At 43.0% G+C, this 24,370-nt stretch overlaps 2 protein-coding genes across 2 annotated transcripts; one reads left to right on the top strand and one right to left on the bottom strand.

Annotated features, from left to right (window-relative positions):
- Positions 1 to 13,239: 13,239 nt before the first annotated feature.
- Positions 13,240 to 19,213, bottom strand: WFDC9 (WAP four-disulfide core domain 9). The gene is made up of 4 exons (XM_087444861.1): positions 19,150 to 19,213; positions 18,914 to 18,947; positions 14,400 to 14,551; positions 13,240 to 13,385 (listed from the first exon to the last, which is right to left on the bottom strand). Exons 1-4 carry the CDS (start codon positions 19,211 to 19,213, stop codon positions 13,240 to 13,242), a joined length of 396 nt encoding a protein of 131 aa, XP_087300987.1.
- Positions 19,214 to 23,039: 3,826 nt separating this feature from the next.
- WFDC10A (WAP four-disulfide core domain 10A) lies at positions 23,040 to 24,370 on the top strand. The gene is made up of 2 exons (XM_087444877.1): positions 23,040 to 23,156; positions 24,078 to 24,370. Exons 1-2 carry the CDS (start codon positions 23,066 to 23,068, stop codon positions 24,224 to 24,226), a joined length of 240 nt encoding a protein of 79 aa, XP_087301003.1. The 5' UTR covers positions 23,040 to 23,065; the 3' UTR covers positions 24,227 to 24,370.

Here is a 24,370-nt window from a genome sequence, read left to right as displayed (position 1 = left end):
TGCGGTGCCCCAAGAGGCTGGGAAGTTGGCTGCTCACCTCACTCTTCCTTTCCTAGAAGGGAACTCTTTCTAGCTGGGAGGTTTCCTCTCGGCGCTGAGCAATGCCAACCTGGGTGATGGGATGATGTAGGCAAAATTTAGCTGTTCTTCTCCCGTGGTTGTTCTCAGGTTGTTTGTTCCACTGTGTCGCTGGCGTTTCTTAAGTGGACTCCAGACACTCCCAGAGCTGTTTTTGTTCGTGGATAGCTGTCTAATTGTTGATCTTTGTGGGGGAACAGAGGCTGGGGTCTCCTATGTCGCCATTTTGTTGACATCACTCTGTATCCATATGTTTTGATATGTCATATTTTCATTTTTCAGTTACACATATTTTCTACTCCCTATTGTGATTTCATTTTGACCATGGGTTCTGAAAATTGCTTTGCTGAATTTTTAATTATATGGAAAATTTTTCTAGCTATTTTATTTATTTCTAGCTTATTTCCACTGTGGTCAGTTTGATTTCAATTTATTGACATTTGTTGAGACATTTTAAAAATATCCCATGTGCTCTGGAAAAGAATGTATATTCCACAGTAATTCTGAACTCTTTCCAATATAAGTTTGTCAGTCACTTTTTTATTTATGTTGTTCAAATATTTTATATCCTCACTGATTTTTTCTTTTTTTCGTCTTCTTATTCTATCAGTTACTGAGAGAATTGTGTTAAAATTGCTGGTCAGCCATGCTTGTGGCAATGGCAGTCCAGTTTACTTGGGACCAATCCTTCCAGTAAAGCTAAAATGAGACCCTGAGGGACTCCTAGCCCACACCTTTGGATACCAGTCACCTCCCACTTCTTCAACTTCCAGAGTGGGTTAACTCCAGGCTTTGAAGCAAGACAACCAAGTGCAAAGGCTCAGAGTGTTCCTTAGTGCACCTGGGGGTGAATGAGAATGTCCTATCTGCCAGGTGGCTCCACAGTTTTTTCTCAACTGCTTCTTTTTTCTAATTGCTCAGCAGGAAACAGTTCATTGGTTTTGTCCTAAGGCAATCCCTCCGCTGCTGGTCCAGAACACTAAGGACCTGTCCTCCTTTGCCCATCTCAGTTAATGCTCTTTCCACACAGTGCCCCTCCCCAACCCTATTCCCCACTAAACCCCCTACTTCAAGCACATCCCTGGCCCCTCACATAGATGTATTTCAGGAGACTCAAGTACAGGGGTGTTTGGAGAATGTGGTCTGTACATCAATTCATCATCAACTTGCTGAGTGAACTTGGATAGGTTCAGGCTGTGAATAGTCTGTGCCTATTTGTTCTCCTTTGCTAATTTTAGCAAACAATACTTGTGCTCTGCAGGTTTTATGGGTATAACAACAGAGACCAAAAAGGAAAATTGGAAGAGACAAATTAGAACATGGCAGGGTCCTAGAGCTTAATACCAAATTCATGATTCAACCTTGTTTGCAACTTCATCTGCTGTTGTTGGGGGCAGGGGGATAATGGGGTATCAGCCTTTCATTTCCTTCAAATTCCCTTTCCTCTTCCCCCAGTTCTATATTTAATCCTGTCAAGGAGGAGAGGTAACTTTCACTCTGAGGTATCCAGCTCCTCCCCATCCCTCAGTGTAGGACAGAGCATCTCTTCTTCCAGGAAGCCTGATATCACAACACATAGCAACTCCTCTGTCTTCTATTCTTTAAGGCACTGCCTGTACGTCCCATTGGTCCCTTCTTGTCATGCCTCATCCTGGTTTCTACTTGTTTGGATCATAAGACTTAATCTTTCCTTGGGCTGTATGCCAACAGATAGAGTTAGTGACACCTCCACTCACGTGGAGTGGCCCTTGCCAGAAGCCAGGGCACATAGTAGGCTCTCTATAACCCTCTGAAGGTTACTTTTTCTTTCCAGGAGTATTTACACTTGAAAATATCCCTATAGACCCCAAATGATTGACTAAATAATGGTAACAAATTAAGCATTGTCTGGGCAAGAACTTGGGGAGGTTAAGGGCATTTTGTTTCAATTCTAGACCATTGGTGCTATCACCTTTAGGGAAGATTGTACCTTCCTGGATTAGTTAAAAGAGGAGGCAGCTTGTGGGAACCCGCTAGAATCACAGGCCTGAAATAATGGGAGAAAGGCTGCACCAAGTTATGGAGATCTCAGGGGGACAGTGTTTTCCCTAGCCGTAAGAACATCCCATACATAAGCAGTTTTCCCCAGGGATGTTAGTCAATGAACAAAGGGAAGTAGAGTCTAGGAGTCCTGCTAAGGAGATCAAGCCTCTAAAGGGCGAGAAGGTAGGGAGATCCAAACTGGGAGGCAGGGGTTGGGGGCTTAGGTAAAATGTCAGGGACAACAAACGATACTGGGACTATAGAAGAAGAAACAGAGGTTCTGGGTTACTGTCACAGCTTATTTATCAAGGATTTGAGGCTGAAAAGATAATATCTTAGGGAAGAGGGTTGGTAGGTAGGAGAGACATTACCCTGGGCCCACTCCCCCACCCACTGCTGGGGCAAGAAGACAATTCTACTGAAGGTCATGTGGCATTCTACCAAGGCCTCCAAGGTGTCCTCCAACTCTCACTGGTGATTTCAGGGCTCAGCAGTGGACATCATGTTGCTGATTTTATTGTCCCCACTGCTGCTCGCTGGAAGAGAAAGGGGAGGTATTCAGCAGCCACACATTCTGGAGAAGCACGTTTCTTTAAATGTAACAGATCCTCCCAAACCCTGGAGGCAGGGTTTTCTGTCATTTAGGAGATGCCCACACAGGGCTTGTCCCAGGATGTTTTAAGTCCAATGAACAAAGTGATATAAATGTCAGACCTCCTGGAGTTTGGATAAATCAGGTAGGCCTACAAGTGGAGAGTGGAGGCTCTGGGGCTTGGATGAAGAGGCAGCGGTCCCCAGGCTGGATTGGATACTGGGACTGGGGAGGCATAGTCTCCTGCTGTCTGTCTCCCCACAGTTTGGGAGCCCATAGTCTTTGAGAACCAAATGCCAAGGGAAAGATGTTTCTTAGATCCTACCAGTTTCTTTGAGAGGCATGCAGATATTTCCACAGAAGGCACTGCAGCAGTGCTGACCAATTTCACAGTCCGAGTATAACTGGCATTTGAAGACACAATGCTCTTCAGTGGGAATCTTTGGGCAGGGTTTCTGTTTCTGCCTTAGAAAAACTGAAAAGGAATATGGTGGCCTTTTTGGTTCCTGGAGTCAAGATCCAGCTCCCGCGCCCTGACAAACCCACCCACCAAGAAATTACCACCATGTAATTTAAACTCACAGAACCTGAGTCCGCAAACCCAATTCTCAGAACAAGGGTCCCAAGAGAACTTCGAGTCTCCCACTCTTGTTTTACAGGGTGGGAGGAAATGAGTGACAGAGTAGGGAAAGAAGCTGCCTTGCGCCTCCACTGCTCTGCTCCTGGCTGAGATAGCCCTCCAAACCTTGCTTTTCCCTGGAAACCTTTATCACAAGTTATTAACCCACTACTCTCCCCTCAATTCTGTTGATTTCAGAGTGCAGAGTGCTAACCATTACACAATGGAACCCACTTCAATTCTGCTGATTTCAATTTTTACCCCACTGGTTCCAAACTTGTCTTCATCAAGCATGCATTTTATTTCTCCTCTCCTTGCCCAAAGTTCTGAAATAGTCAAGTCCCTAAACAAAGGGCATATTTCAAGAAATAATTAATAGCTTTTTTCCAGTTTGGTTCTCATCCTTGGAACTCCTAACTGAGGACATAGACTCCTGGTAGCTCAAGCTAGGCCCCTCCACACAGGCTCTGAACCCTGTGGAGGTTTTCACCACTACGTGTTCTCCTGGACAAAAACACCATGTAGGCGCCACAGTCCCCCCAACACATATAAAAACATTCTGTTACTCACAACATCAGGAGATCCTCGAGCTTGAGAGCTAAATATTCAGCTTTCCTTGGGTATCCTGGCTTTAAAAAGGAGCTAATGCTTTTATTTATGCCAGCCCCTGGTTCCTCTCTACAACTGGTCCGAGAAAGTTCCGTTTGTTTTCTACCCACCCTTCACCTTGAAGCCCAGCCAGAATACCTACTGTCAAATGGAAATACAGCTATAGGTTCAACTCTCTCCTTCCAGTTTGCTGACACTGGCAAGATCACGATGCAGTAGAGTGTCAGCAGCTGGAGAACCAACCACCTCATCATGCTGACTCTGGATATCTGAGCGTGAGCCTGGCAGGAGACCCAGGATTTTACCAGGTTCTGCTGGGGGAAGAGAGAGGTTTCAGGGTGGGGAGTTGGGACAACATGTGACTGGTCTCTCACTGCCCCATCTGGTTCTGCCTCCTCTCCTTCTCCGTCCACTGCTCCCTGGCTGGTATTTCATGACGTACTTTCCTTCTCTTATACCTTGTATTCCTCTCACTGCAGAAATGAATTCTCCGTAACTTTAAAATTTTTGTTTTAGAAATTTGAAAAACACAGAAAAGTACAAAGAAATTTAGTAAGGTAGTATCAGTTATCCACACCTAGATAGATACTAGTGTCATTTATTTGTCATGGAAGATAGCTTTAAACTCCCAAATGAAAAAAAATACACTTTTATATAAGTATTTTACTGTATTTTAAAGCCACTTAAGAATATCAGTAAATATAAGTGAATTAAAATTTAAAAATCCTCAGAGACTTTTAAAAATTGACCACAAAAATTGAAGTGGAACAACTTTTTCTGTCTGAACTTCCCCAACATTTTCTGTGTTTCACAATAATTAGCTCCTAAGTGATACCACCACACTTCATTTTTAAAGCATACTTCACGTACAGTTTTTGTAGGTAAATTAACTTCGTATCACTCCATTTCATTAAAGTAATTTTCAGGAGTGGCATCAGCAAGATGGCTGAACAAGACTCCCCTGCTTGAATCTCCCACCCTCCAAAAACAATTTGGCATCCATCCAAGAACAAAAATGCCTTTGTAGGAGCTGTGGGATCCAGCACCATATGCTAAGGGACCCAGGAGAAGTCTCACCCGGGGGTTGGGTAGTAGGCATACAGACCCCAGTCCTGGCGTGGGACTCTGAAGTGGCCTGTGAACTGGCTCTAGCCCCCTTGGCCACAGTCCAGAAGCCACTGGAGAATACTCATTTAGACAATCACCCACGGATGAGAGAGCTTTTGTGGAAGTCCAAGCGTCGAACAGAGAATTTTCATCACACTGTTGGAGAAAACAATCCAAGTTTGGATGCACTGGAGAGGTTAGGAGTAATGGTTTAACTTTACCTGCATCACCCCATCCAGATTTTTAAAAAAATACTCTGAGGAATTGTGCATGTAAAAATGTTTAAGTTATCTGTGAGTCCAGAAAGAAGATGTATAGTCACTGAGTCATCTTTCAGTTTGTTTCATGCTCACATTGTTTAAACATACTGTGCATTATTGGTATCATCTTCCCCATATTACTAAGTGCAAATATCTTCTATGAAAATAAAAACCTTATGAATAAAGTGCATGAGCCAAAGAGGACTAGAAAAGCATATAATATTAGAAGAAAAATTGTAAGCATTCGGCATATTGAGAATGATGAACTCATAAAAGACATCAGCTTGACCACATACATGTTTTCATGTCCTGTGCATGATTCTTCTATGCACGAGAAAATAAATTATGAAAGTTTTGTAGGCCTTAGGAAGCTATGATGAGTCGCTGGGGCATGGCATAACATTTTGATATGTTAGAGAAATATGTATATATATTGATAACCACAATCACTGTGGGAGGGAATCAAGCACCAGGCTGATACAGCAGATGGTTTTTTGAATATCTTCAAATATCTCAAGAAGACTGCAATGGAGGAAGGAGATAGTTCTGTGAAGAAGTTGAATTTCAAAGAGTCTGCAATAGTTTCAAAGGATTCAAGGACTGTGAAAGACTGCTTAATTGACATACATAACATAAAGACAATCAATACAAGCAAGGTTTAACTGCTTATGTAACAAGCTCTCAACCATATCCACATCCCCACCTTGAGAGACACTGGATGCCTTTAGTTCCTGAGATTTTTTATGGTTCTTTGGCTTAAATCAGCTGCCTTTCCAGTTCTCACTCTGAACACCCTCCTCCCCCGAAAAACTCAATACAATATAGACATATCCTCCAGGTAGTTTGGTTTTATCTTTTCCAATCTAGTAAGCTACTTACTAATTATCTATTGCTTTCCAGCTTTCAATTTCTTGAAATTGCATACTTGCTCTGTTTCCTCACCTGTTCTCTTTGAGCTGGTATATTAATGTTTTTTATTAAATCACTTTAGTGAGGTTTTATGTGCAAGCAGAGGTAAACACATTGTAGTAGGCAGAATAATGGCCTCTCTAAAGATGCCCATGCCCTCACCCTTGGAACCTGGGACTGTGTTACCTTACATAGTAAAGGGGATTTGCAGGTGTGATTAAGGGTAGGGACCTTGAGATGAGGAGCCAGGTGGGCCCAATACAATCATGAGTCCTTAAAAGCGAGGAATGTTTCCTGGCTGTAGGGAGTTCGAGAGATGAGACAGAAGAAGGCAGAGAGAGGTGAAGAGTGAGGACTCAACTCGCTATTGCTGGCTCTGAAGATGGAGGAATGGAGCCACTAGCCAAGGAATGTGGGCGGCTCTAGAAGATGAAAACAGCCCTCAGCCGACAGCCAGTGAGGAAGTGGAGATCTCAGTCCTATAACTTCAAGGAACTGAATTCTGAAGCAGCCCTGCTGACACGTTGATTTTAATTGGATGAGACCCATGTCAGACTTCTGACCAACAGAACTATAAAATAATAATTTGTGTTGTTTAAGCTACTAAATTTACGGTGATTTGTTCCAGCAGCAGTAGAAAACAAATACATTCATATTCAAATAACCTGTTTAACTGGAGGTCCCCTTTCTGTTTTGGAATTTCCGAACCTATCTAGATGTTTCTGTTTCTATCCTAATCCACTCCACCAGTGTTCTCCCTCCTACCAACTGATCAGATGTTTACACATTTTGCAGTAAACAAAAACTGTTCTCACAGTATTTAGCTTTATTCCTAGCTCTAAGATATAGCATGAACTCCATACTCTTGAGAGTCAAAGAGTCATTTCAAACACAAGACAAAAACCGGAAAACAACTTTTCTCTCTGAAGTACCAATGATAGCTTTCAAAACCTCAAATCCATGAACATGACTCTTTATTCTCACTGGTTTGTTTTGTGATCCCTTTTCCCTGGGGAAATAAACCTCAGCCTCATGTCCTAGTTTCATGGGGAAAGGGCTTGATGGAAAAAAAGGAATTGCAGAAAAAGAAAAACAATAACTTGATTAATATTCCAAAAGTGCTAGACCACAATGCCATTTTTATTATTAAGGCCGCAGAGTCTTTCCTCCTACAGTTTTAAGGAATAGTCTATTCCATTTTCCTCTAGTTTTGCTAGGGTTTGAATTTTCTTACTTCGATTTAACTTTTTGATTTAACAGATTTGTCTGAATTTTATACTTGGGTGAGGGGAATATCTAATATCTTGTGTAGTCCTTATAGATCATGCGGAGATCCTGAAAATGGAGGCCTCATATCAAGGTCAGTGGAGAGAAAGGTAAAGGGGCTTGGATCTTCCATGGCTTTGTGGTATCATCCTACTTGTTCTGGATACCTAAAGCCTGACTCTCAGGCATGAAAAAATAATTGACCTCTCTTATGTAAGCCACTATTTTTGTTGTTGTTGTTGTTGTTATATGTAGCCGAAACTAATCTAAACTGATATACCAGCCAAACTTTATGTTCATGTAAGGGTAGAATGAAGGCATGAAAGGTCTCAAAATTTTTATTCACTTATTTCTCAAATAACCTCTCTCACGAAGCTCCTGTAGGGTGTTTATTACCAAAATGAGATTGTTAAGAATGAGAGAGAGGTGGGGTCTAGGAAACAGGATCTCTAATCCAGAAGAAGGTGAAGTACCACTATGATGAAGAAGGGCAATCCTCAGTGACACTGCGTTGTGGGCCTGGAGTATAGACACACCGCAGCAGGAGGCTGGAGAACTTTAGGAGTCCCCATGGAAGAAAAGCAACTACTTAAAGGATGCGTAAGATAATGCGTAAGATGATGAGCTGGGTGTGCATTCTTTTTTTTTTTTTTTTTTTTTTTTAAAAATTTTATTTATTTATTTTTTCCCCCCAAAGCCCCAGTAGATAGTTGTGTGTCATGGCTGCACATCCTTCTAGTTGCTGTATGTGGGACGCGGCCTCAGCATGGCCGGAGAAGCAGTGCGCCGGTGGGAGCCTGGGATCCGAACTCGGGTCGCCAGCAGTGGAGCGCACTCACTTAACCACCAAGCCACGGGGCCGGCCCTGGGTGTGCATTCTTTAACTCTACCCTCTTTTTTTTTTTTTTTAATTTTATTTATTTATTTTGTTCCCCCCAAAGCCCCAGTAGATAGCTGTATGTCATAGCTGCACATCCTTCCAGTTGCTTTATGTGGGACGCCGCCTCAGCATGGCCAGAGAAGCGGTGCATCGGTGCGCGCCCGGGATCCGAACCCGGGCCGCCAGCAGCGGAGCGTGTGCACTCAACTGCTAAGCCACGGGGCCGGCCTGTAACTCTACCCTCTTACTACCAGTATCATCCTATTTCTGTCCCAAGTAGAAAGGGAAATAAAAGAGGTGACAAAAAGGGTACGATTCTGATGTTCTGGTTGTCAAGGAACTAATTGTCCCCCTAAAAATGGCTGCCTTTTTGCAATGCACCAGATGAACTGAATAAAATTCCTTCAGATGTTCAAAGGGAGGAAAAAATAGAAGATTCCTTTAAATAAGAAAAAAAGTCAAAACTCTAAATTTAAGCAATTGCTTACTTGGGGCCCCAGCCAACTTTCAGTGGCTGATGGAGAGAAAGAGAAAGATGGGTCAATCAAGATGAACTGCTTCACCTTGAAAATATAATTGCATTAGGCAGGACTATGGAGGAACACAAGGAATGTTTCCTCGTGGTGCTGGGTTCTCATTTGTCTGAGTATGTGGATTTGAAATTGTCTGTCATTTAATGTCAAGTCTGATAGGTCCTAGAAAAATATCTTGGACATATAGTATTGCAGCAAGAGATAAGGATAGATCCTGAAGAAAGCTCTTTCTTTCCTGTCTGACCTTGTCCATCGACTTTGAAGATATCTGGGAATTCAAAGCTATTAAGCAAGGCTTGACTAAGATTTCTCCAGGCTTACCCAGTGCTTCAGTGAATTGGTCCAGTGCTATCAGGCCTTACTCAAGAGCATTTTAGGAAACAAAATTGGCTTTAATTTCATGTCCTTTTGAGCTCTTTGGAATTTGTTGGGGGAGGGGGGTAGTATGGACAGGCTGATTGGACTTTAGTAATCATTTTGTTTAAAGCTCCTTTTTCTCAGAATTTGCTATTTTAGGCATTAAGCTATTTATCTCATACACTGATGCCAATTTTAAGAGTCTTAGTATCATTCTAGACGAGGAACAGTTCCATGCCAAGAGAAAGAAGCCTGTTGCATTAGCCAGTCAGAATTCAACCAGAGTATAGTCTTAACACCCTATTCATAAATACATCTTTCAGGAGCTAATGTAAGCCAATAGGTTTGAGTTCAGGGCATTTTCAGGGCATGGGGCGTTTTTCTAAATTAAAGCTGACAATTGTCTTAGGCAGGGCGACAAACCATCCCAGGATTCAGTTTGCCCAGAACTGAGGGGGTTCCCTGGACATGAGATTTTAGTGCTAAACCAGGAAAATCTCAAGCAAACCACAATGAGCTTATCACCCTAGTCTTAGATCAGGTTTCCTAGAAGCAGACCTGAGAAGGAACTCAGGTGCATGTGTATTATTGAGGGAGTGCCCTTCAGTAAAAATGTCTAAGAGAGTGAGAGAAGCAGAATAGGGCAGGGACTGAGCAAAGATGCTATCTCAGGTAAAGTCTACCTTTGGCCTTAGACAAAGTTCTGGAGTATATATCTCACTCTAGAGTTGTCCCACCTGGAGGCAAAGGAGTCAGGTTATTTGTCCCTGTATTAGGCGCCACCATCCCAAGAGGCAGGCATAACCAGCTGAAGTGACTCCCACCAACTAAGGGCAATTCACTGGAGAAGGTCGCAGGTGTATGCCACTAGCCACAGCACTTGCAGGAGCTGAGAGACGGGTGTTTGGTCAGAGTTCCAAGAGTGTCTTCTACAGTAACTCATTGACATATACGCTTAATGCCGCTGGGCAAAAGTGATGGGTTATGCTAACAGGTGATAATCTCAGCATTTACTACCACTTCAGTGTCAATAACGAGGATGCTGATATTCTCTCCACAGCCCAACCTGAAGTCTGTTAACATGAACCACCATGACAGGAAAGGACAATGTGGGCTTCATAGCTTCTTCAGTGGGTGGCATGGCTGAAAGCTCAACCCGTGGCCCTTGTGTTCTGTGTCTATGTGGCTGGCAGAGGGGCAGTGTTGTCTGCGTGTCCATATTTTACTGACCCATTTGGTATCCTTCCACTTCCACTTCTGTGCCAATTACTCTTTTGCTAATATTGGCCAAGCAGCATCTTCTCTCCCTTCCACCTCTCATGACCCAGGCTTGGCAGATGAAGGCATGAATGAGATATGATATTGAAGGGGAGCAGAATGTGTCACCCCAAAATATGCCTCTTCAGCATAAGGATTATTTCAGGCTGGTTATTTTTAAGAAACTGCAGACATAGGAGAAGCTCTGAAAACTGAGTAAAAGTTACTCTTCTGTAAGAGACATTTACATTTATAAGGGAAATATCTATTTGTAAGTGTGTCCTCTTCTCTGTACCAGGAAGAGAAGGATGACTCAAAGTCTCCAGAAACTCGTCGTCAATGGAGAGGGCAGTAACTTAAAACTGCATAACAATCTTACCCTTGTTTACTGTTCCTTTGCTGGTAACCTCCCGTGACTGGCCTTCTGCTTCCCCCCAACATCTTTTATCTCTAGCTGAAGATGGTATTTAAAGTGAGGACTTGGACCATTTCAGGGAGTTACTCAGTTTTCCTATCTCCCATGTATACAGGAGGTATGCATGTTATTAAACTCCTGTTTGTTTTTCTTCTGCTAATCTGTCTTTTATTGCGGGGGGTGGGGGGGGTCTCAGTCAAAACCTAGAAGGGTAGAGGAAAAATTATTTTTCCTCCCTCACAATATCAAGGATACCCAAGAGGACAACCTTTTCCTCCCCTGGTCCTTCCTGTGGGGGTTCCTAACGTTTGTCCTGCTCTACTTTTTTTGTCAGGAAGAAATAACCACTTTCACTCTAAAGAGCTCCAAGTCCTCCTTATCTCTGAACGTCAAGACAAAGCCCCACTCCTGAAGGATGTTTACCGGAGCCCTTGGGCCATTGTCCATTCTCAGTACTCTGAGCTCTAAGACACTAGCCAGTGTTCTATTAGGCCTTAGTCTCTTGCCTGGCCTTGGTCTTTGCTGTATCACGTTCTCGAGCCTTTCCTTGGGCTATCTAATTGATAAGTGTGATGCAGCAAAGACTCATCCATCTAAGTGAGAATATCTTGTCCTCTGAGCCAGGAAGAGGCACAAACCTGGATACATAGTAGGTACTCTATAATCTCCTCATCTAGGGGATGTTATGTTTTTTAAATGATCTTCAAGATACTGATGACAAATGGTAGAAATTCAGATATAATCTAGGGAAACTATATGGATAGGGAAGCCTGCCTTGCATTACCTGAAACCTCAGGATATGAGTAATGTCACCCAGGCAAAACTGCCTGGCAGACAGAACAGACCTGGCAAGAATAAGAGGATACTGGGGATGGCAGAAGGAGGAATCACTCTGGAAGCTCAGAGTACTCACCCTGAGGGCAGGAGAGCTTTCTCTAATGATTGGAGATGCCAGCTTCTTACCAGGGGGGTGCTTGCTCCATTGGACAGAATGATGTGGAGGGAGGCCAAGGTCTTGAGTCTTGGTTGAGAAGTTTGGCTTTGCATAAGTAGACAGGTCAGAGACTTCCATGTGTTCACCAAATCCCTTTTCTGTTCTCCTTGGGCATACAGCTAGACCATATTTCCTAGTCTCCTTTGCATATAAATGGGACCATATGACTACTTTATGGCAAATACAATGTGGATAGAAATAATGAACTTCACTTATAGGACTGGCCCTTAAAAACTTTCTGTATGAGCCTCCATGCTGCCTTTCTTCTCCCGTCTGCTGGCTGGATGCAGAAGAGGCCCTGGGAGATGGTGGAGCTATAGATGGAAGGAGCCAAGGTCCTTGAATCATGGCATGGGTGGCTGTTCACCAACCTACCCTCAGTGAAATGTATTGTGAATAAGGATAAACTCGTACTGTGCTAACCCCATGAGATTTTTATAAATCTCTGTATTTTTGCTACAGCCATGAGCCTACCTGACTAATACACAGGTCTAATTGGGAAGGGATCATGTGCCCATGAGGGGATGGGGACAACTGTGAGGACTGTGGGAATTATAATGAGAGAAACGGAGTCTCAGAGATGGAGTACAAAAAATTGCAAGGCCCTCAGGTTGGTGTTTGAGTTTATTTGGCAAAGAATTGAGCCCTCTTAGGATAGAGAGGTCAAGGAGAGAACAGAGAGGTCCTCAGCTGGAGCAAGTGGGTATCCCCACAGGGAGCCAGGCATTGCTCTTCTCAGACCACAGAGTCATCCTCCAGCCCACACTAGTGGGGGGCCAGTTGGTTTACCATGGATTTAAAGGGTTCCCTGGAAGAGAAAAGTTAAGTGGTTAAAAGTCGGGGAACCCTGATGGACATCCATTCCCAAACTTAATAGCACCATTGGGCCCATTTCCAGTTAGTGGGAATAGGAATTCTTTCTGTAAGATCAAGAGTTACTCATTTTTAAGCAATTTCTCCCAAGAGGTTTGCCAACTGAGCAGACAAGTGAAGACTGGGTCACTTTGGGCCTGGCTGAGACAAGGGACCAATCAAGAGGCCAGACTAATGAGGGAATAATTGGGGGCTTGGACAAAAGATGGATGGACAAACTGATGGGTGATATTTTGGGGGAACTGAATGACAGCGAAAAAAAAGTACAGGCCCCCATGTTGGTATCTTGGTTTATTTTGCAGTGAGTGGCAGCCTAGGTGTGGAGATAGGATGGCATTGCCTTATGCTGCCTGTTTCTTTGACCAGGATTTGGGTGACTGCAATCTTCTGTTCTAAGTCACAGGTTATGAATGAGGATGAGAAGCAGTGAGGAAGCATGCCCAGGCCCAGCCTTCCCACCACAACCACTCACTCATTGTCCAAGCAGATGTTTCCACAGAAGGTCCAGCAACAGGTATGATTTGGATATAAACATCCCTGTACTTTAGTGCACCTTTTCCTGCAATACTCTAATGGAGGCTGTACCCAGCACTGCCCAATTTCTCTTCTTTCAGCTGGAATTGAGATGGTAGAAGTTGATGGGGGCCATCCACCCACAACTTGGAGAAGAAACCCTTCTCAAGCTTAACAATCCCTGAGCTCTGGAACCTGATCTCCAAGCCACAAAGAATTTCTCTGCCTTTCAAGAAAATCTCTTCCTTGAATTCTAGTCCATGTCTTCTCACAGGACACCATCCTTGCATGACATGCCTGGCCTCTTTTTACATGTCCCCACAGCATTGCAGGCCTGTGAGCCCTCTCCAAGCTCCCTAAAGATAGGACCTAGGACACCCTCACCACATATGACACCACCTCACCAAATCTATTCTCATATAACTTTGGATTTTAGGGTCTGCATATCTTCCAGCTCCAATTTCCATATCCAATTTGCAGAATAGAAAACTGAGCCCAGAGAGAATAGGAACCTGCTTTTATCCCTTTCTGTTCACTCTCCTGCTGATCCCACCTAAGCACTCAGTCTCTCTCCAGAGTCCATATCTTTCACTGGCCCACAATCCTTTGTTATCCACACTTTCCTATCATATGACCCCAAATTTTCATTCATAAGGACCCCTTTTTTGTGTTGTCCATTTTTTCATGTTCTAAAAGACTCTTCCCTTCAAACTAAATGAATGTGTTAAAATATTACTCTTTTGGTATTCATGAAAGGCTCACTCAGATCAGGCACAGAGATTCTGAAAAGATGGGCTCAGAGGGAAGCTCTGTGTTGGTGTTTCCTCTATCCAAGGTGGTCAGACGTTGGAAAATATTATTTCCTGCCAGCTTATGGAATGTGGACAAAAGCTACAATCCCTTTCCATATACCCATTATTGCTTTCAGAGCTGGGAGAAGGAGCCTGAAGGGACGCCAGATTGGAAACATACAGCCTAATCTTCCTTGGATGTCTCTGCTTTAAGGAGGGTTCTGATCCTTTAAAGGGTGATCCTGAAAATGTGGGCCCTGAATCAGTTATGCCAGACATCCCAGGTCTGGGCAGAGCACCCTCCTCCCTTGCCACACCACCTACAGGAAGGTTTGTTCCTGAGGCTTCCCAGCACAGACAGGAGCATCAGAACCTCACAGTTGAGCATGACGAGTAGGCGAACCCAGGGCTTCATGGTAGTTTCTATGTGTGTTTGAGTTAAGTTCTGGTAGAAGGCAGGTCTTCTCCCAATACTGCTAGAGGAAGAAAAGGAATTAAGGATAAGAGGGTGGGAAAGAGAGAAAAAGTGCTAGTGAATACTGTGTTATTCTTTCTCCCACTTTTCTTTTTCACCTTCTGGCACCTAACAACACATCAAGCTAACCACTGGCTTCCCCAGGCTTCTTCCCCATCTCACATTACAGACCCCTTCCTTTGCAAAACTGTTCCCTTTAAAAATGCATTGCTTTCTTTCTGATTAAAAAGCATTAAATCTTCAGATTGTATAATTTGTAAAACAACAACAACAAAAATACAAAGCGGAAATGGGTAAGCATTAATAATTCCACCACCCAGAGATAATCAATATATGTGTATCCTATTATGTCGTAGTCATTACTTTTATGAAATTGGAATAATAGAACACAGTAAGTGTCCTGAATTTTCATTTAAGAGTATATGTAACAGGATGATACAATAGAAGTTTTAGTCAAGACCCTCAGACAAAGGGCATCAGAGTGATTCCAGAGTGAGTTATGAGATAGATTACTCAGCAGGACTTGAGAAAATATGATGGCCAAGAAATGGTCAGGGGACTCTTAAAACTTTCATCTACACAGATGGTCCAAAGTTGAAGGAGTTGTAGAGAGGATTTTTATTGGTGAAAAGCTTTCTTCAGGGAAGCAAAGATGCTGCTTTCTAATTCCAAGTTGAGAGAAATTCTAATTCCAAGTTAAGAAAGCTCTGGGATACTACCCGGAGCCTACTGTGTGTCCCCAGAACACACACTCTGTGGGGACACCGTAGACTTGAGTCATGACTGAAGACTCTAGAGGGTAGGGAAGGGGCCAGCCCTGTGGCATAGTGGTTAAGTTTGCATGCTCCACTTCGGCAACCCAGGATTCACAGGTTCAGATCCCAGGTGCAGACCTACACACCGCTCATCAAGCCATGCTGTGGTGGCATCCCACGTACAAAATAGAGGAAGACGGGCACAAATGTTAGCTCAGGGCCAATCTTCTTTACCAAAATAATAAATAAATAATAAAAAAATAAAGGTTAGGGAATCTGGCTAAAGTGACTTGTAGTAGCAGACGAGTGGGCTGCAGTTTGGGAAGTATCTGAATCGTAAATGGCCAGATGCCATTTTGTGTCTCCAATGAACCCTGGAAATCTCCCATGAAAGAGGACCAGAAGCACAGCGACAGCTTATGATAGTATCTATTGTGTAAGAACTTTCCTACTCCCTCTTTTTGGTCCTTCCTCCCTCTACTACCTAGGAACCAGAAACTATTTTTTAGCCGGATGGAGGTGGGGGAACAGACTCACAAAGAGCCCAAGAGAGAGGTGTTGACCACATCCTCTTCCATAACTGGAGCTTCTGAGGGCGGGGAGAGTCCACAGTTCTAAACAGTTTATGGAGTTGTGGCTAATTACATGGGCCTACACAGTTTAATTATTAAGTTGAGAAGATGTTTTGTGACTGAAGGGTCACACAAAATTTGTGAGGACCTACCTAAGTTTTCCTGAAGAACCAAGGAAATAACTGAGTGAAGTATTCAGAATGAGGGAGGCAAAAAAATACAATCACACCATTCAAGTTAGGCCAACAATCCAGTTATAAATATGACATTGTTCCCAACATCGTGGAGACTTGAGAATTTCCAATTTTTTCTTGTGATAAAATATCCTGATGAACCTCCTTATAGCCAAAGCTTTGGCACATATATTATGATTTTTGTATTATGAGTTAATAGAGAAAGATTGCAAAAGGTGTTGTCTGTTTCAGGCTTTGGAGAATTTCTGCCACATTTTTCTCTCTGAGGGTTGGGTTATACTTCCACCAACAGACATCAGAGTTATGTTTCCCCACCTCCTGTCCTGTTCTAGGCAATACAAAGGTAATTTCTGTCACCACACTGTTTGCTATTCAGCATTTTAGAGAGGAAACAACGTATACACCAGAGTCAAATAGGCTTGAACTAGAATCCTAACCCCAACAACTTTTAGCTGTGGAAACTAGGCTGATCACATAATTCCCAGAGCCTCAGTTTCTTCATCTGTATCATAGAAATAATATCAATATTCATCTCATTGGGTTACTGGGAGGGTTAAATAATCTGATGTGTATGAAAACTAAGCATAGGACCTAAAATATAATATATACTCATAAATGTTAGCTATCAGTATTAAGCTCAGAATTTCCTTCCTCCTCTAGATGTTTGAAAACTACTTTTATTTTAATTCTTTTTTTTTTTTACACTTGACATTTTAATCTGTCTAGAATGTATGTCTGTATGAGTGGAGGGGGAGTTCATTCATGTAATAAATACTGATTAAGTGCCTAACTACATTCCAAGCTCTAGGCACTTGAATATAGCGGTGAACAAAACAGAGCAAACTCCTTTCACTCATAGAGCTGACATTCTAGTTAAACAAGACAATACGGAAATACATAGATGGTCATAAGTGTTAAGGAGAAAACAACGAAGCAGAAGAAGATGAAATAGCCTGCTGATAATTGGCAGCTGAGGGGTACAGGGAGTTGGGGCATGGGGGGAGGAGCCCTAATTACCATTCAAAATTCCTGGCCCTCTCCCATCTGTCCCCTTCATCCTTTATCTGCTGCTTTACTCTCCTGAAACTGAATAAGAAGGAAAATTTAAAAAGTCCAAGAAAAGGATAAAATTCTGATATTATGAGTTACATAGTAACAAGGCAGTGATTGTCCCTCTCCCTGAAAATATATTTGTTCAGAAGTTTTCAACAAGCAGAAGAGACTCCTCTGCACTGTCCAATATGGTAACCACTAGCCACATGCGACTATTTAAATTAATTGAATTAAAAATTCAGTCTCCAGTCATTTCAAGCATTCAATAGCCACATGGAGCTAGGGGCCATTCTATCAGACAGCTCAGACGTAGAACATTTCCACCATCCCAGAAAGTTCTACTGAACAAGGCTGCTCTAGATGAATCCGCGGAAATTCCTCTGTTCAAAAGCAGGTGTAGTACTAGAGGTAATTTAAAAGGTGAAGAATTTTTCAAACGGCACTCCTCAAACTCATTCTCCTCTCAAAATACGTGAAATTTAGAAGTTGGAAAAATGCAAGTGTTAGGCACATGAATCATTGATGCATTGACTTTGAGGCAAATTGGATTTAAATGACTTGGGGGAAAGACAAGGGCAAGAGAAGAAGTTTATGGGGAGAAAGAACAGGAGGAGAGAAACCCCTAAAATGGAAAAGGTCAGATGTTTGGGGAGCCTCTATTCTTAGATGCTTATATCTGCTCTCCAATCTTCTCCATTCAGAACCCAGGTCCCTGCCAGCTTGCCTCAGCATGGCTTGATGAAGGAAAATTGCCAAGTTAAGGTGTTGAGACTTCATTTACCATTGGGCAATATTTATATCAAGGGCTACAACTTCACTGGTGAAGCTTCAGGCCAAACGAGAATTCTCTTTGAGTGTAGTACTCTTCCAGAAATCCTGTGACTCACTCACATGTTTTGCACAGGAAACCCAGCTCACAGTGGCAGCACACCAAATCCTTGAGCCTGGCTCAGAGTGTTCTGATCCTCTGAAGGCACCAGCACATAGCAAGACAGATGTGCAACGCAGATGCTCTGTTAGCCACTTACAGATGGGGATATAAGGTATGAGGCAACTGGGTGAAGGTGGACAAGGATTGGGATGGCCTCTGGATTCCTGGCACCTGCCTTTTACACAAAGAAGGAGGAAGACTGGCACACAGTGACAGAAACACAGTAAATCCAAAGCAATGGGTTCTATGAAGCTGTTTATTTGTATTCAAAAATATCATTCTAGACCCAAGTTTTCCAGAGCTTTGAGATCTGTTAATTTAAAAGGCTTCACTCTTAGTCAAATTTTCTGAGTTCCTTACTTGCCTTAAACGGTGTTCAAGATCCTGTGGGTGCCCAGCGCCCTTCTTTGCACACCTCAGGTGTACTAACTGATCCTAGAGAAGAGAAACATCATCATGCCCAGGCTGGATCCTATCCACATATAGAGTTCTGGGTGAATTCTTTGGCCATCCTGAGATTGAGTGTAGGACAATGAAAATGTCCCTAGGCATCAAAAGACACAGAACTACTGCTCCCCTCGCCCCCACCAAATCCAGGATCCTGGGCTTTCTAGATAATGTTAAAGAAGAGAGAGGCCTGGATTTAGAGTCAGGAATGCTGGTATGTTGTTTCATCTCTGCCTCTTTTACCTATGGGACCTCAGACAGGTCATGTCATATCTCTCAATTTTCTTATTTGAAGAACAGAGACAATAATCCCCACCTCACAAGAATAGTGTTGACATCACCTGGGCAGGGAACTCATCCAAGCAAGCCACAAATAGAAGCTCATGCCTCAAGACCCTTTTGCCCACCTACCTCTGAAGGTGTCTGAGTTGAGTGTCTGCAGTAACTGGCTGACAGCTCTTTTATCTGGCTTCTTCTTACTTGGGGAGGTGGAGGGGAGATTGTGGCCTGGAATAGGGAGCAGAAGAGCAGAAAAACAAAGTCCAGAGGCCCAGAACTTAATGGTGATTTTGGTTGTGCCAGATCTTTAAGTTCTGCCCAGGAGCTACATGTTGGCCACATCACAGACTCTTTCGTTTGATACTCACCCATCCAGAAGTACTGGATTTTCTTTGACGTGAGCAGTATCTCCTGATAAGCTAGGAGGAACATTGTGTACCTGGGTTGCAGTTCTGACCACCCCCAACAGACCCAAATCTAGAGTCTTTATTTGATGCATCTGAGTCCATCCACAGGGAGGGAATGGAGTACAGTCTGATATCTATTTTCCTGTGACTTGTCAGTGTGCTACTTAAGGTCCCACCCTTCTCTGAATTGATTCTCCTTTGCTAATTAAAGCATAACATCATCTCCCTCCAAAGGCCCTGTGACTTTTATGTGGATAAAAAGGGACTGAATAGGAAGGAGTTTATTTATTTATTTGTTTATTGCAGTAACATTAGTTTACAACATTGTATAAATTTCAGGTGTACATCATTATACTTCTATTTCTGCATGGATTATATCATGTTCTCATGTTCACCACCCAAATACTAATTACAATCCATCACCACACACATGTGCCTAATTATCCCTTTTGCCCTCCTCCCCCTCCACCCCCTGCTTCCCCTCTGGTGACCACCAATCCAATCTCTCTCTGTGTGTGTTTGTTTGTTGTTGTTATTATCTACTACTTAATAAGTGAGATCACACGGTATTTGACCTTCTCCCTCTGACTTATTTCACTTTGCATAATACTCTCAATAGGAAAGACTTTAGAAAAGATAGACACTCACCTGGCAGATGAAGGAAGGGAAGGAATCAAATCGATCACGAAGATCTTGGCACAGGTTTGTGAGCTGAGGGGTGGGGGGAGATTTGTTCATCAATGACCAGAGAGCAGCACTATATTGGGTGCACATACATATGACTTGGAGCTCATTAGAAAAAAGAAGAGTCAAGGGGGCGAGGGCCAGGGCCTCCCAAGGAGCAGATCGCCTTCTCCCAAACTCTGTCTGCAGGAATATTTATACAGTGACAGGAGATGTCCACGTATGAGTGATTTTTCCCGGGATATGCTGGGTGCATTGAGCAGCGGCAAATGTATGCCAGGATTCCAGGGACTTGGCTGAGGAGGGTGGACCAGTACAGAGAAAAAAAAAAGGCAGAATTTGGGTACCTAGGTACAAAAGTGTGGGAGCAAACTGAAGGGAACTTTGATGGGGACTGAAAATGGTGCCAAACCTAGAATGATTGAATTATGGATTCCTAGGACATTGGTTTATATGGCAGGAAAATGATGTTCCATGCAGGGCAATCACAGCCTCGTGCTCTGTATCTGGCCCAGATGTTGGGGATATTTAATGGTCTGTTTGAGGAGCACAGTCACTGATGAGTGCTGAAGGTGTTCCTCCCAGGATTCTTGCCCCTCTTGGTTCTGGATCTTGCAGATGGGTCTATAGAAAGCTGTTCAGAATTTAGGACAACTCTCTCTCTCTCTCTCTCTCTCCCCCTTTCTCTCTCTCTCTATATATGTATATATACACACACACATATTATCCATATACACATATATACACATATATTATACACACGTATGTATATATGTGTATACACGTATATATATTATACCTATATACATATATATAATACACATAATGATCTATAATGTATCTGTTTTCTCCTAACACTGTAAGATTTTGTTGGTGTCTGCTCTCATAGTCTCCATTCCTGAGCTCTCCATGAGTCCTAGTAATTGCTTACTCCACAGGTATTTGCATTTTTTTAATTGAGATATAATTGACATATAACATTATATTAGTTTCAGGTGTACAACATGATGATTCAATATTTGTATATATTGTGAAATGATCACCACAATAAGTCTAGTTATCATCAATCACCACACATAGTTACAATAGTTATTTTTTTTTCTTGTGATGAGAACTTTTAAGATCTACTCTCAGCGACTTTTAAATATGTAATACAGTATTGTTAATCATAGTCACCATGCTGTACATTACATCCCCAGGACTTATTTATTTTATAACTGGGAGTTTGTACCTTTTGGACTCCCTTTACCCATTTCACTTAGACCCCACCCCCCACCTCTGGCAACCACCAATCTGTTCTCTGTATCTATGATCGTGGGGGTTTTTTGTTTTTGCTTTTAATTCTACATATAAGTGAGATCACAGAGAATTTACATTTTTAAAGGGATTTAATCTCCAAAGAAAAACATGGCTGACGATAGAAATTTAAGCATCACTTAGGAACACTTTTTGGATAGGGAGGACAGTACAGTTGACCTCAAGTTAGAGGGTGAGGATTGTGTGTCTTTGGGTAAAACTATCCCACCCAGAAAATGTTGAAAGAGGAGGCAGTTTGTGGAAGTCTTCCCAGAGACACTAGAATGAGCAAGTAGGGAAGAGGTAGCAGGTGAGAAAGGAGAAAGGAAAGAACTGAGAGGTCCCTCAAGGGAATAGCTGGTAGAGCTTGTTGACAGGAAGGAATAATTTAAGTTGAAGGATCAGGTAGAGTAACCGAGTCTCAGCCTCATAGAACAGAAAACGGTCCCTGACTCAGAGCTCAGCTCCTCACTCCATGAAACCAAAACAACTTCCCTACATTTTCTGTCCTTTAAGAGAACAGAGATAGTTCATGGCCAGTATTTGGAATGGCTGCTTTGAGTTCCTATATCTACTCTTGGCTATGCCACCAATTCACATAGAGTAGATGGATCTACTTGGATAAGCATCGTCTCCTGACTCCCAGCCCGAAAGGTTTTCCTTTCAAGATTCCTCTTTCAGGGCTGGGTCTTAATACCCAACATAGACTATGAGATAAAAGAGATCTTCTGATCCCTGGAGCCTGCTATGTGTGCTTGGGAAGCAAGATTGGGAAGAAGACAAATGGCCTACATGAGCACCTACTGTGTGCCAGGTACCATGTGTTTATATATGCCATATTATTTCATCCTCACAGCTGAGGTGCCAAGAAAACATGGGTAAACTGAGTCTGTAGAGGTTATAGGATTTTCCCAGGGTTACAAAGCTGGTGAACATTGGAGTCAGGATTCAATTCCACATTTGCCTGAGCAACCTGCAAACCTATGAAAACCAATGAACAGTCCTTTCCTATCCAACTTTTTTTATAGCCAATGGGTGGCTGATTCCTGCCCATTATGCCCCCATTTACACTGTAGTGTCCTACAGGATTTGAGGAAATTGACACTCATCCTCTGTTGAGTTAAACAGGTTTATTTCAAAAATGAATTCTCTCTCTCCGTATATCTATATCTATATATGTATGTATGTTTGTATATTTATTTATTTATACTTAAAATACCTACTTATCCTCTTACCCACAAATTCCACCTCTCTTACATTAGTTTAAAAAAATCAAAGATTTATGAGTAAAAATGCTCAACATGATATTGTCAAGATAATCAGTAATTAGTACAACACAAATGCTCGACAATAGGCATTTGTTTTAAGTGAGAGCTGTGCCATTATGGAAAGCCATGTTTTCTGAAATATTTACATGATTAAACAAGGGTGGGACAAGATGGGTTACAAAAGGCAGGTGGTTCAAAATGTGAGAAAACAAAAGATTGTTTACATTAAATATGCAAAGAAACTAGAAAGATAATACAATGAGACAGGTTAATTCTATGCAGTGAGATTATCATCATTTTTTTAAATTATATTTCTCTCTTTTCTTTTTTCTGTAAATTATTTTGTATTTGAGAGTAGAAATAGATTACATATTTCAGGAAAAAAATTCTGTTTGCAAAAGGAGAGGGTTAGTTATGTGAGAGGAGGAGTCGTCTCTGCAGAAGCCCAAGTCCCCATAGAGCAGACCACGGCAAGGGGAAGGAAAAGGGAGGACACCAGGACTCCCTGGCTTGGCCACCAGAGGCAGGGAGGAGCCCAGGATAACCTGTTCTTTCTTTCCTTCCCTCTCCACACCCAGCTCTCCAGAGAAGTCTGTGCCAGACTTAGAGCTCACCGCTCTGCTAGAGTCATGGCAACCCAGGCCCTGCTGCCCCTCCTGCTCCTCTGTGTACAGCTGCTGCAGGCCCAGGGAGGGCTCTATAACCGGAAGGAGATGCAGAGTAGGTGATGGACTAGGGGACGGGGATGGGGAGTGGGCAGGAGGGGCCGTGTCCAGTCTAAGGAGGAGCTGGGAATTGGAACCTTTCAGCACATCCTGCTCTGACCACAGCACTGTGAGGACTCTGGGTCCTCCCGAACTATGGCCTCCAGCCCCTTCCCTCAGCCCTGGGAATAGTGATGGCGGTGGAGGGGGAACCTGCATCTTTTTATTCTCCATTCCCCAAATCCAAAGACAAATGGTACATACAATAGTGAAAGGTACAGGTGAGCTGAGAGTCAGATGGGAAAACAAAACAACTATTCTTGGATTTATGTGTATATGCAACAAGTAAGCATTCAGAGATGTTTATGGGGGTAGGTTAGAATGGAAGATTGTTGGGAGAGCAAATTTGGGGTGTTCAGGGTCGAGTTAAAGTTAGCATCAGAGGGACCAGGATGGTGACAGTGAAAGGGAAGTATTGAAAGTGGTATTTTCTGGGAAGGGGCAGGGGTACTGGAGACAGTGACAGTGATGAGAAGAGGTAAGGTCTCTTCCTCTCTGGACCCTGCATATTCTGGAGACTGGGGGAGGGTTTGCAGGATGTCTCAGACTTTGTTGAGTTCTCAGGGTCAGAGTATAGATTCTATGGGGCTGACTTCACCAAGGCCATGACTAATATGAGAGGTAGGATCCTGGTGCAGGAGGATGGAAAGGGTCCAGGAAGCCCAGGCATTGAGGTCTGTTGGGAGAGAACGGGGGGAATAGGATTGAAGATACTACCAATCACCAGGATTTGCTGAGGGGCGGAAAGTGAGTTCCCTGAAAAGTCCAAGAGTGTCATGAGTGGGACCTGGGTTCTGGGGTCTTGGAGGAGGCTTTAAGCTCAAGAGGTGCTCTCTAGGGGCCTGGTTCCACTGACCTTGCTCCTGCTCTGTTTCAGAAACAACGCTACCCAGAGAAATCAAGGCCTGTGAGAAGCTCACCAACATATATATGTGCAGACGCCCATGTGCATATCACCAAGAGTGTCAAGCAAATAACATATGCTGTACAACCTTCTGTGGGAACGTTTGCATGAGCCTCGAGTGAGTGGGAGAGTGGGCTGGGCCATGCCTCCTGCTCCCGCAACTCTCTATCAGAGACTGTGCCTGAGACCGAAGCACAAGGATGTCAACAGGAATGCCCCCTTCCCCACTGTCTGAACTACTTGTTCCTGTCAAATAAACCAGAACA

Source organism: Ceratotherium simum, chromosome 21 (genome assembly GCF_057802395.1).
Source record: "Ceratotherium simum simum isolate JZ-2026a chromosome 21, ASM5780239v1, whole genome shotgun sequence".
In the NCBI taxonomy this organism is placed as follows: domain Eukaryota; kingdom Metazoa; phylum Chordata; class Mammalia; order Perissodactyla; family Rhinocerotidae; genus Ceratotherium; species Ceratotherium simum.
Note: the sequence above shows the minus strand (reverse complement) of the source record. Positions and strands in the feature narration are given on the sequence as shown.

Excerpts from the sequence above, each read along its gene's own strand:
- WFDC9 (XM_087444861.1), bottom strand. The coding sequence starts at position 19,213 with ATGTTCCTCCTAGCTTATCAGGAGATACTGCTCACGTCAAAGAAAATC. Across the intron at positions 18,948-19,149 it reads AATCCAGTACTTCTGGATGG|TTACTGCAGACACTCAACTC; the intron begins GTGAGTATCAAA and ends GCTGTCAGCCAG. Across the intron at positions 14,552-18,913 it reads CAACTCAGACACCTTCAGAG|CAGTATTGGGAGAAGACCTG; the intron begins GTAGGTGGGCAA and ends TTCTTCCTCTAG.
- WFDC10A (XM_087444877.1), top strand. The coding sequence starts at position 23,066 with ATGGCAACCCAGGCCCTGCTGCCCCTCCTGCTCCTCTGTGTACAGCTG. Across the intron at positions 23,157-24,077 it reads TAACCGGAAGGAGATGCAGA|AAACAACGCTACCCAGAGAA; the intron begins GTAGGTGATGGA and ends GCTCTGTTTCAG.